At 43.0% G+C, this 13360-nt stretch overlaps 1 protein-coding gene across 9 annotated transcripts in view; it reads left to right on the top strand.

The window, feature by feature from the left end:
• The window catches only part of BEND7 (BEN domain containing 7), a 46817-nt gene that overhangs the window by 26949 nt on the left and 6508 nt on the right, over positions 1–13360 (top strand). For 4 of the 9 annotated variants that reach the window (XM_062631888.1, XM_062631883.1, XM_062631880.1 and 1 more), the window contains 3 exons: positions 684–909; positions 5536–5655; positions 13264–13314. In XM_062631888.1, coding sequence (XP_062487872.1) covers positions 684–909; positions 5536–5655; positions 13264–13314 — 397 coding nt within the window. Of the gene's footprint in view, positions 1–683; positions 910–5535; positions 5656–7330; positions 7565–13263; positions 13315–13360 lie in introns of those variants that run through there. The other 5 variants (XM_062631881.1, XM_062631884.1, XM_062631885.1 and 2 more) reach the window with 5 other exon arrangements.

The raw sequence follows: 13360 nt of genomic DNA, 5'->3' as shown, positions 1-13360 counted from the left end.
CATCCCTTCCATCTCATTTTCTAGTGGTTGTGTAAATCCCTGTGATTTCCCACTGTGCTGAAATAAGCTGCCTACCTGACATCATTCTTTTCTAAGGTTGCATTTTGGGAATGTGGAAAGGAGGGAAACATGGATGATCAGCAGATGCTGACTCCAAAAGCAACCTTCAAACTCATCATCTACTCCTATGGGCTGTATCTGTGCTGGAAGCCCACGTGGAACAGTCAGTAACCCTGCATTTGTGCTTCTTGGAAGTGCCTGGCTGCCCCACAGCCCACTTGTTTCCATCATTTGGCAGTGAAACAAGTCCATAAAATGGTTAGACAAATATCCAAAAATCATTGCATGGGAATATTGCTCTGGGATGATCCTCTGGTTTGTCATTATTATCCAATATTGAAAGGTATCTCTGTTCTTTTTGTTAGCTGCACGCTTAGAAATAATGTCAGTAATTGTCACCTATTACAGTGGGCAGACAGGAGTATGATTATTTGATTTGCCTTTTAAGGTGCTTATTCACTGATGGGGTTTGATTTCAATGAAGTAGGCTGCTGTGGTACTGAATAGTTGGCAAAAGCTTCAGGGTTTGATTAAGTGATTGTGAAGTCTCACCAGTGCATGATTGAAGTAAAATAACGTCTTTGAATGCTCCTTTAATTAAAACATTTGTATTCTTTTGGTAGCCAGAAGTACAACTTGCAGAAGGCTTTGACGTCTTCATGCCGAAATCTCAGCTGGACTCTATATTATCAAACTATACTCGCTCAGGAAGTCTGCTCTTTAGGAAGCTGGTCTGTGCATTTTTTGATGACAAGACTTTGGCTAACTCTTTACCAAACGGCAAAAGGAAAAGAGGGCTCAATGACAACCGGAAAGGACTAGACCAAAATATTGTGGGTGCAATAAAAGGTATGGGTTTTGCTTTCTTTCATATGTGGAATTAGAACATATTCTCAGCTACAGAGAGTGTAAGGGGATTAGAATTTCTGATGTGTGTTAAATCTATTAAAATATGCAGTCTTATTTTTGTTCCCTTTCATTCACTTGTTAAAAATAGCTTCTACGGGGAGAGCTTGTGTTAATTTTAAGCCAGTGATCCCAGTTTGTGAAGTCAGGCTCTAAGGCTGGAAACTCAATGTTCCTATAAGGTAATCATTTTTCTTTTTCAGATAGCAGAGATGCAAAGAACTCTTGAAAACATAATGACAGTGTAACTGATCATCTTCAGCCAAAACTCTGGGGCTTGCACTGCATCTGATTGTGTCTGCTCTGTAAATAGTTGAGCTGTTGATGGCTGGATTGGGGAGAGATGGAGGAAGATAACACTGGGACTGAGATGAGTTTGATGCTTATAAGAATGGTGGTGGTCCTTCTCTTGTAGAAGCAGATTTCCTAAGTCAGTGTGAGGACCCTGTGCTGGGTGGCGTTCTTAGCAGTCAGAGTTTCTCACTGCCAGAAAAACACATGTACCTTCAACCTCTCCGATCACAACATACAAAGAACTAGTATTAGGCCAAAGGTTCTGAACTGGATTCTGTTGTTGAAATCTGAGATAGATAGCAGGGAAAATACCCAAGTTATCAAAAGACAGGCTGTGACTTGCCCTGACATACAGATTGCCAATTTAGGATTGCCTTAGCAATGAGAAGATCTTTAGTAAGTCGATTGACAGCTAAAGGAGGCAACGAACCTTTTGCAACCACCTCTGTGGCCCCGTCTTACCATGCAAGAAAGACACTGATGTACTGTCTTGAGTCCAGTGGAGAGCCACCAAGACTTACGGTATTGAAGCAGCTAAGTCATGAAGTACTTACTTATGTGAAGTGTGAGGAAAGGCAGAGGGAAATGGAAGAGATGATGATTCAGGAGGAATTTTACAGCTGTCCAAAACTACCTAGAGAAGATGATAGATGGTGTAGAGAAGATGGAGTCAGACTCTTCTCAGAAGCACAAGAAGCATTGGACACATGGAAATTTTCCACATAATACGAGGAAAAGCCTTTTCAGCATAAGGGTGGTTGAACAGGGCTGCAGGATGTCCATCCTTGGAAATATTCCAAGTCCAGAGCATCATGATCTAGTTGGCCATGCTCTGAGCAGCAGGCTGGACATGGAGACCACCAGACAATCCTTTCAACTTGTGCAGTTGTGTGATAAAGTCTATATTGTGGCTGTGTCATAGTCCTAACACAGAGTTGCTGACAGACTTTCTTACAGTTATCATTAGGTTTAAATCACAAACACTTTCTTATACTTTCCTTTCTTGAGCTCAGTAATCTTCAGAAATCTGAAGGTGAATTTCCTCTGTCTGTATCTCATTCTTCCTTAAAAGCTTTCATAAATAAGTTAAATGGAAGGAAAAGGAGTTCAAAATTACTTAGGAAAAAAAACCCAACAAACTCTAATTTGAGCAGTACTGTGATAAAAGCAATGTTTTTCAGTAGATGCAGCAGCACTATTAAAATAGCATCATCACCCACTGCGGAGATCAATGTTTCTCAGGAGCTAAGCTTGTAATGGAGCAAGTTCTGAGGCTTGGTTTAACCTCTTCCCTTGAGTTTGGGAGAAGAAAGGGGGGAGTTATAGTTCCAACAGATAAATTTCGTCTCTGATGGTACTACTGGGTACCACTTTAGTAACAGTGATCTTTATTGGTATTTACAGTATTGCCCAAGTGCTAGTGCCTGATTCCTGACAGGAGAGCTCATCCCTGCAATCTGTGATGGAATAAGATGCCAAGGGCTGACGTCCTGTGGGTCTCTCCTCAGCCTGGTTCCAATAGAACCCATTTTCCCTCACAAGAGCTGGGCTATAGGACACTGTGGTTTCATTTATTCCAATAAATAACTGAGCCAGTATGAAATCTCCACAAGAACAACATTATCTTGTTTACATTATTATCCTTAGGACATTCCTCTACCACGTGCCCAGATCTCTTTTAGTGGCACTTTAAGTCCTTTTCCATGACACCAATACAAAAGGCTATATTCATGCCAAAACCTAGCAGAGAACTTAAAGGAGAGATCTGTTTGCTTGGGCATCACTCTTCCTGTCTGAAAACATTTTAACTGCTGTCCTTACAAGTAATTTAAGGCTCCTGCAACAGGATGATTAGCCAGGGAGAAATCCTCTTCTGACCTTGGGGATGCAGTGGCACCTGTTGAATCAGTTGCAGTGTTTCTCCCAGGCAGTCAGGTCCCCTTGTGAGTTGCATCAATCTTTCACTTGGGGGGGGGGGGGGGGGGGGAAGATGAAAAAGGAATATCAAAAGCTGTTATTTTTCCTTTATGTGTTTGACTGGAAATCCAGGCAGTGAAGTCGCTTGCTGCAGAGCTCAGTAAGCTGTGTTCAAATATAAGTGTGATGGGACCCTCAGGGATCCATACTGGGACCAGTACAATTTAGTGGCTTCATCAGGGACACAGACAGTGGTTTCTAGTGCACCTTCAGCAAGTTTGCAGATGACACCAAGCTGAGTGGTACAGTTGATTTGCTAGAATGAAGGGATGCCATTCAGAGTTACCTCAACAGGATTGAGGAGCGCACATAATGTGAACCTGAAGTTCCATAGGCCAGGTGCAAGGTCCTACTGCTGGGCTGGGACATTCCCCAGTATCAATGCAGATGGGGGGATGAATGGGTTGAGAGCAGCCTGCTTTAGTGGAAGGTGTCCCTGCCTGTGGCAGGGGGTTGGATAAGAGGGGTTGTTAGTTCAGGTGGACTAGAAGGTGGAGGTCCCACTTCACCTGCCTTCTTCCTAGTGCATTCCCATTCCTTTTTGCCTACCTTGGTGTTTTCCTAACCACATACTGAGCACTATTTTGACTTTCATTCCAAAGAAGAAGCAAGTTAGAGAAGCAAGTTAACACATTGGCTCTCCAACGTGGCCAGGCTCTGGCTCCCTATGCAGGCAACAGTGGGCAGTATTTGTAATTCCCACTGTAGGCGCTTGCAGCACTAGGTACAGCCTAGTGTCACAGATTGTCCTCATGCCCTGGTCACAAGCAGGAACTGCAGTTGCATGTCTGAAGTGAGTAGGAGTCTTGATCAGGTTCCTGTTGTGTCAGGTACCATATGCATTCAGAAGGGAAGCATTATTTCTGCTTTCAGAGAGACCATAGTTGTTGCAAATCAGACACTGGCAATGTGTGGAGCTGCATTGACTTCTGAGGAAGCCCTCACATTTGGTCTGACATCCTTGCTAATCAGTCTACAGAGGAAAGTATTGCTATTGCCTTTCATGCAGTGGTTTTGTGAAGCTGTTAACATGCACAGAGTTTGGAGGGTGGGATTACTTTCAGTCCCCTTACACTGACCAGCTGGCACTGCTTCAGAGGGTGTGTGTAAAATACTGAAATTGTCTTTTTTATTGTTTCATGCTTCCCCATCCTATTTGTGTGACATTAGTCCTCAAGGTTTACACATTCCTTCATCTGGGACCACTTTTCTGTCTTTGTTTCCCAGCCATAATGGGACAGTGGGCTCTGAGACCTCTGACCAGGACTACAATAGTAATGCCAACAGAAATAATGCATTATTTTTCTATTTCTGCTCTTATATAGTTTTTGCATACCTCTCAGTTGTGTGATGAAAATCGATTGCATCAGTTTCACTCCATTTATAATCCTGTATTTTGGGTATAACATTGCTGAAGCTGCCATAAATATGGAATTAAAGATAATGGGTTCAGACTTAAACAGGGGAAGGTCAGGTTAGATATAAGGAAGAAGTTCTTTACTGTGAGGGTTGTGAGGCACTGGCACAGGTTGCCCAAAGAAGTGGTAAATGCTCCATCCCTGGCAGTGCTCAAGGCCAGGCTGGACAGAGTCTTGGGTGACATGTTTAGTGTGAGGTGTCCCTGCCCGTGGCAGCAGGGTTGGAACTGGATGATCTTAAGGTCCTTTCCAAACCAAACCATTCTATGATTCTATAATGTTTAGCCCCTGTTTATCTTTTCAACCAAATATGACATTGGACCTATAGGATACTTCTTTTTTTCCCAGAAAAGGCTTTTTTAGTAGCTTTATAAAAATTCTGTTAGTTTGGCAGTATGAAAACTGTAAAGGTTTGCACAGAGGTAGGTTTTCTATCTGTCATCTGTTTGCCTGAAGCCTTAGGAACATGACCAAGAAGCCACTGAATGAGCAGATCTTCAACTCTCTCCTTGTACCATATGGGAGGCAGCATTTACAAGTGCCTGCCGCATCTGGAGACTTTTCAAAGTACACTGCTATTCTTCTATGATGGTTTTGTGTGAAACTCATGAATGGAAGAGCTCAGGTGTAGACTGTTTCTCTGGAATAGGCTTTTGTAAGGAGTAACTATGGTATTGTGATATTTATACACACAAATGCCATCTGAATGATGAACTCATGAAACGCTGAGTTGGACGTGATTCTTTCAATCCCAGATTTGGCCATTTAAATGCTTTTTGATGAGTGGTTAATTTGATGTATTTTGTTTCAAATCCTCTCCAGTCTCCTTTTGTCCATCCTGGTGGAACACTTCAAAAAAAATGGTATCTTTTTATTTCAGTCTTTACAGAAAAATACTGCACTGCTAACCATGTGGATAAACTGCCTGGTCCTAGGGACTGGGTCCAGATTCTTCAGGATCAAATTAAACTTGCAAGAAGACGGTTAAAAAGAGGCTCAGGTATGTAAAAATATACAGAGCAACATGTCAGTGTAAGGTTAAAAGTTTAGAGCCTTTGTACCCACACAAGTGTTTTCTTGTTGACTGTGGAGTTGCACATGTTCACTCTATGAAAATAAGACCTCGAAGATTTGAGCAGGTTTCTGTGTGAAGTGTGTGTTTCCTTATGTTTGGGATAGTAGGATGTTCAGGAAGTGTCTTTGCAGCCAAGTTAACTTTGAGTCTTTCTCAAATGTTGTCTCTAACCCATTTCCATTAGCATCCAAACTCTTCTTCCCAGTGTTCATGAAATCTGAATGCTAAACTAGCTGATCCAGTCAGGTTTGCAAGTAGAAGTCTTTAATTCTGTGCTATTTGATGTGATGAGCCCCTCACTGTACTGTTAAGACGTAACCCAAATGGCCTTTCCCTTTAAACTGTGTGTCTCTGGAAGGATAGATGAGTTTTCTCACATTCCTTGTGAAGCAGCATCACTGTAGCAAAAACCACCCACAAATGCCCACCCTGCTTGTGCCAGCAAGGTTCTGTAATACACAGGAGGGAGCTTGCCAGCAGTAACAGGTAATGTAGGTAGGAGGTTGCAGCAGAGCTGCTCAAGTTGGGCTGGGATAACCTGCATGCTTGAGACCAGGACCAGCCTGTGGTGAGGCCTCTGCACTAAGCTTTCACCCCAGCAGGACGCAGCTCCAGCAACAAACAGCAACATGCAGTGTCGAAATCCCTGGTAGCATTCATGGGAAAGCAGTATCATTGATTAAGAGACATGTAATTACTTTATAAACCTTAACTAGTCCATTCCTATCTTCTCTTCTGTCCTACAAGGGACTTTCTTCATATGAAGCTTCACTTACCCTACCTTATCCTAGTGTTTTCTTAATGCTGTCTTGTGGTTGTATTTCTTGCCCATCTCTCCCTGGAGCATCTGACACTGTTGTCTGAGGCACATCACATGTGCCAGTGTCCTTAAACACGGTCCTTCTCTGTTACCATATAAAAACTGCCTGCCGTTTACCCTCTTCCCTTCTGCTCATCACCACAATTAAGTGCCTGTTAGCATCCACAGGCTGATGGGATGGTGAACCTGGTGGCTTCGCAAGGAATGCTGGTGGTCCCTGTGGCTATGGGAGGGCTGAGCAGGATCACAGATGTCCTCTCCAGCTCCCTGTGTCAGAGAGATGATGTTTTCTGTCCAGAGCTGTGCCTCTGAAACACACGCTTAGACCAGCATCTGAAATCATTCTACATGTTATTAATGCCAGGAGGGAAAAGCATAAGAATGAGGAAAATGGGAAACACCCAGAAACAGAAATAACACGGGGGAGAAAAAAAGTGCACATTTTTCAGTAGCATAAGCTTCCCTGGGTAGAAGTGAACCAGCACTAGCCTTGAAAAGGGTTTCTTATGTATAGGGGGAGGGAGGAGAGAGGGATCGGAGATAATCTCTTTATAGACAGTGTCAGATTACTGGTGTTGTACAACAGGACTGAGTTCTGCCCCTTCCAAGGCTGTCTGTTCCCCCACGGCGGGAGGGTGGAAGTGCAGTGTGAGATGTGGGGAGCAGAGGGTCCTTGGGCTGACTGCAGAAGATCCCTCTGGAAAGAGGATTGACCTAATTTTGTTTTGATTTTTATTTTCCTTCCTCCCTTTTTATTTGCTTTTCGTGGTGTCTCTGCAGGATATTAATTAAAATGACAATGATGTTCAGCTTTTGCCTTTCAAACGGGGCCATCTCCATCTCTGGTCCTTTCTCAGGAGGAGAGAGTTAAGCTAATGATATTGTTTCTAAGCTAGCAAGACTAGGAAGAAATAAGTGAAGCTGAGTATGGGGTGACTGAATAAGATAGGCTCCAATACCTGTCTTTCCCTGCACATGGAAGGTAACTCAATGTGTGTGGATGAGGAGTGAGCAGCAATTAACCTATCAGCCCCTTGGGTTTATTTATTTGAATTAATAATTTATAACTAAATAAAATAATATTATTATAGATAATATAATATATATAATAGATGTAAAATGTATAATATTATATTTAATTATAATAATAATTTATTTTTTGAAAAGTACATAGTACCTGGATTGATAGAAAATCTCTTTTTTGTGTTTAGTTTATTGGCCATTACTTGAAGTGCATTGGTTTCTCTCTGACATAGACCACAGGCATACATGCCCTTTTTGGTGGTGCAGGAGTGATTGAACACACCTCAGTGGCCATCTGCATCTTACCCTCCACTGCCCTATCCACTGCCCTATCTTCTGGTGGCTGAAGCCAACCCAGCCTGCCCTTGCACTGAAGCAAATGAGAGGTTTCCCCAGCCTATGTGATAGCAGAGGGGGGCAGGAGCAGACAGTAACATCTTCATCTTGTTGAAATAAGATTTGTTAATACTTCTGTTACAACCATGAGCTTCTGATATGGGGGATATAGAGCTGATCAAGCGACAGATCCATTTAGTCCCATATTTTGTTTCCAGCCATGGATGTTAGCAGATACCTGGGGCAGTCTATAGGACCGAGGGAAGCATGTTGGAATGTTTGCTATCCCAGTCTCACAACCCACAGCAGCTGTATTGTGATATAAAAGTGGTGTTGTGGGAACTATGCACGTATTAACTATTCATTGTGAAACCATACCAAAATTGTTACAGCTGTGTGTAACTTACAGAGACCAAAACAGGAGGGGAGGGCAGGCGCGCAGCGAGGTTTGATCTGCTATGGGAAGAAGGTGTCCCAGGACCCCATGTTACAAAACTTAGCTTTTGAGAATCTGAAAACTATGGGAATTGCAGCCACTGAGATGTGGGATTCAACACACTTCCAGCTGAGCTCTTCCAGTCTGTGTGTGGACTGTGGGGCAGAGGCTTGAGCCCTCCTGAACAAGTGTCCTCATGTCCATACTTCGAGGTCATCCTCTTTTAGTTTTGTCTCCACTTGCTCACTGAAGTATACTGGCTTAGTTTGTGGGAATAGACTGAGGTGCCCAAAGAAGAAATCCATTTATTTTATCAAAGCCACAAGACAACATTTTAGTCACCACTGAAGTGGGCTAAATTGTAACAGCAGAAGTATTTAAGAGAGGAAGGGCAGGTTTTCCATCCTGTTTGCCTTCCCCTGAGCCACTTAGCTCATCCTCTGATTAGTGTGTCATCTCAAACCAAGAAGTAAGACACTGCATTCATGAGCAACCCTCTGTGCTTTGTCCTGTGAAACATCATTTCAGACTGATAACGTAAATCCTGCTCTTGTTTTCAGTGATACTCACCATTTCAGAGAATTCTAGCAAGGGAGTGGGGTGGGTCTGCTTCTTGTACCCCTTTCTATAGGGTGTACTCAACAGAGTTTTTCCAGGTTAAATGAAATCATGATTGCTGGACATAGATGCTGCCCAGCTTCAACCTTATTTATGATGTTCGCCTCATCTCCTAGAATTAAGGATAGAAAAGCTCCCTACTTGAAAGCTATTAAAAAAAAAATGCTGCTTTCCAGCAAATAGTTCCCCTGTGCAGATTGGGAAATGTTGTTATCCTGAGCCAAATAAAAACTCCTTTAACTTCCAAATCAGTGACAATATTTTTCATAGCTGGAAATATTCTTCTTTTTCATTTCTTTATTTTGCTTTGGGTTTTGTTAGTTCCTAGCCTGAGATCTGAGACTGGGGTAAGGGTTTTTATTTGTTAGATCTGAGAATAAAGCTGTCACTGCCATTAAATTTTTATTGGCCTTGTTCAGTCTCTTTAGAATTTCACAAGTTGGCTGTCACAAAGGGGAGAAGAGACTGTAGGTTAATGTTACAAACAGATGTTATGCTTAAAATTAAAGAGGGTGATAATATTCAGCCTTGACTACTGGTCCCATGTCATGCCAACGGCACAGGGTATGGGGCATGGCTTCATACTGCCAGATCTTGTCTTCTACCAGCAGAGAAGCTGAACCTTTGTGGCTGCTGGGATGAGATGCAAAGCGGCCCTGGAAGAGAATGAGTCAACGAAAAGACGTGTGCAAAGGTTTTCCCCTCTTAAAGCAGCATGAATTACAATGCAAATTGCCTTGGGATTTACAGCAGTGGGTTTCCCATGGTGTGTTTTTTTCACCCTGCAGAAGAGCACATGGGTAGGTGGCTCATGGCCTTGCCAGTGGCAGCACAGAGGGAGACAGTCGACCATCAGCATAGAAACCTCAAACAAGGTACAATCAGAAGGAACTGACTGGCTGTTCCAGTCACCTCTGTGCCACACATAGCATCCAAGCCTTTTGATTACTAAACTCTCCATCCATTAATAAGCAGTAGGTCAGGGGCCATACGTCTCTCACAGTAAGTTCTTCCTCCCTTTTTATGTTCTGAAGAGCCTCTAAGCCGTTACTCAGCAGTAGTAGTCCATTGCATAGACAGGAAAGCTGATATTGTGTGAGTAGTGTGCCCAAAGTACAAAGTGTAAGAGCTGTTCATGCAAAGTGATTACCTTGTGCATAACCTGGAAGCTTTTGATTGTCTTAGTCCGTAAAGTAAAATATGGCAATGTTAGAAAACATGCTGACATTTTCCAGGCAGGATTAATTTAAATAAATTACATGCTGTGCCACTTCATCCTTGAATTGTTGTTTAAAATTAACATCACCTTGTTGCACTGTAAAACAGTGGGAATGATGGAAGAAAAGATGCTTGCCTTCTTTTCTGGAAATAAGCACATCCTTGTTCAAACTGCTGCTTCCATTGTTTTGTATGGGGGTTTTTTTGCTTTCTCTTCATCTGAGTTCCCCGGTTTGTGTCTTCGATACAATATGTACATGTTGAAGAGATCAAGTACATGTTTTTTTGCTTAGTAGTACACACAGGGCCACGAACGATGGAGGATACAAGTCCAACACATGCTACAGTGCTTTTGTGTGTGATACCTTAGACAAAACCAGCAGTATTAAACTGAGTGACTGCTGCATTCATCTTCCCAGCCTGAGATATGGAGCAAGGAGCAAACCAGCAGCTCTACGCTTAACAAACATGTACATCAGAAGCTAAACTGTTATTTTTACTGTTGTTTTGGGGAAGGTTCTAAGGAAATTACTATTGGGATTGTTTTGTAAGAGCTTCTGAGCTCCATCTAAGCAAAGGACAGAAAAGAGGCCCCAAATTCTCACAGCAGGCTCTATTCCTGCTTGCCTTGTCTTGCAAGCTGGCTCAAGACAAGCAAAGCTTGGCTGGCAGTCTCTGGGTGCGGTTGTCAAAGGCAAACTTCTTTCCTGCTTGGAATGACATACAGAAAGGTGGTGGTTTACAGCCATGTTGGGAGGTCGAGGTGTTTGTCATGCCTTTGTGTCGTACTTCACCTGGAGCTGCAGTTACACATCCAGGTTCATAAAACAAATTCAGGCAGCTATTAAGAAGAGAGTAGTTTCTCTGGGCATCTGCTGTGCTCCCACTCCTGTTCTGGTGCTGGCACAAGCATTAACGTGGTGGTGTTGTCAGTTTTTAATGAGATCTGATCTTGGTGACCATATAAACATTTGTGCTGGCATGAGGAACAGGACTGGGACAGTTGGTGGAGAGCTGGACCTCACCTGTTAGTCTTGTGCTACATTAAAATGGCACAAAACTGGTTCTGCAAAGTTGGAGGCTCAAGTCCTTCTTTCCTAGCTTCCATTTGTTTCTTTCTGAATCACTGCTTTCCTCTGAGTTCAGCGTATGTCAGAAGAGCAGTTAGGCAGAAAGGTAACTCCGTCTCTAGAGCTACTTCAAGGGTTGCTGCAGAGAACTATCACTTGAGTGAACAGCCTGGTTGGCTCCAACCCTGGTATTGATAGAGGGGAGACTTTTCAACCCATTGCAAGCACTCAGATCTGGCTTCCCCGTTTGCATAGTTTGGGTCTCTTTAACCCAAGGGGCCAGTTACATCTTTGCCTCTGCTGAGTAGCTGTGCCACAGAATCACTTGGTGCAGATTCTTCATAATGTAGAAGTTGGCCTCAGACTGTCAGTTTTAAAGCTGTGTCTGTCCTGTTGGCTGTTTCTCAGCTGTTCGTTTCACTGTGCTGTCTCCTCCCTTGCACATCCAGTCCTTCCATCACTGGGAGTCCAGTCCACATCCAAACCAGCCTAGGTAAACTCTTCCTATGTATTGAGCCACCCAGTCCTTCCAATATTCAATATTTTCACAGTAAGCTGTACCAAGCACCTGATTTGTTTCTGCCCGGCGTGACACTTTCTCACAGAAAGCAGAAACGGGTATCAGTGCAAGGCGCAGGGTCACTTACAGGTCTGTGCCTTGTACTTTTCAGTGCTCTCCCTTTAAACCTCCTGTGGGAGGAAAACTGCTTAATATCAGGGGGTTTAGTTTGTTTCTATTTTCTTTAGTTCATTTAATTGAACTGAGTAGGGAGCAGACAGGTAAAAGCTAAACTGACATCCATGCATGTGGAAGAGAGAGCAGCCTCTTGGTCCAGGGATGGATAGCCACGGGTTGGTGGTTCTACATTAGGAAACTAATGTAGATCAGGAGCTGGATTAGTCCTTACAATATCATCATAAAGGCAACGACTCAACATCCTCATGTGTAGAGCCATGATAAAGATGATCAGGACAGTTAGCTTTGTTCCAAGTGGGAGCTGAACTAAGTTGTTCAGTGCATGTGTAGCCTTGGTCAGATTTGATCCCTGTAGATACTGTGCAATAAATGGATGTGAGTAGGCGTATATTCATCACACTGACCGTGTACCCTGTAATGGGCTGGTCCTTTATAACCACACCTAGTTTGCTGAAGTGCTCTCAAAGATCTCATTGTGTTTTATAGGCCTTAAATACCATTGCTAAAATGCCAAAAGACAAAGATAACAGGATTTAGAATGAGGCTTGTGTAGGTTAGGCACTGATTTCCTGTTACACGCCTATAACTTGGGGTTTACATGCGCACTCCAGGGTACTAGAGTCTAACAAGTCACTGCACATCCACTGAGCCAAATCAGTTATCTTTATGCATACCCTTGGCCTGTGGCAAATACGAAATGAACAAATTAGGCTTTTAGCCTTCCTTCACTGTGGGCTAAATGAAGTCAAATGATCTTGCATAAGCTGTGGGTTGAAAGCACGTGTGTATGCACACACCGTAACTGTTCTTGTCCCTGGCTGGTTATGTGCGTTTTTAATCACTGCATCTTTGAAGACACTACCCTTGTAAATCTGTGCCCCGTAAAACAAGCTCATCTGTGGTCACGGTGCAGGAATGGGGGTGTTCAACCTTTCCCCATGATGGCAGCTGTCAGAGGGTGGAGATCCAGCCTTCCAAGGACCGCTGGTGACATTCCTGACATGACTTTATCAAATGATCCCAACTCCTTTAATCATCTGAATATCCAGAAACCTTAACAAGAACAAGCATTTCCCCGTCCCATTGCTGGCACACAACTGCTTCTGAATACCCAGCTCCCCTCTTCTAAGTTTGCATTTTTATTATATGACCTTTTCCTCCAAGCAAACAGTGAGGTTTTAAACAGAGCAACAGCAAATTGCAGTGGAGGAAAGTATATAGAAAATGCAAAACCACTTTTAGAATATGCAGCTTTTTAATCTCCTTCCCATATTCAGTCAAAGTAATGAGATTTCTTGTTTATATTTGCAATCAGCAGAGGCACCTGACTGTGATGAGAAGCCGGACATTTCTCTCCTACAAACAGGTAAAATGCATTCACATTTTTATCAGCTTCCAATGTATTGGTTTAT

The sequence above is a fragment of the Pezoporus occidentalis genome, unplaced genomic scaffold, assembly GCF_034315485.1.
Source record: "Pezoporus occidentalis ecotype Australia unplaced genomic scaffold, CSIRO_AGI_Poc_V1 ctg38, whole genome shotgun sequence".
Taxonomy (NCBI): Eukaryota; Metazoa; Chordata; class Aves; order Psittaciformes; family Psittacidae; genus Pezoporus; species Pezoporus occidentalis.
The sequence above is the reverse complement of the archived record's forward strand: the minus strand, read 5'-3'. Positions and strand labels throughout refer to the sequence as shown.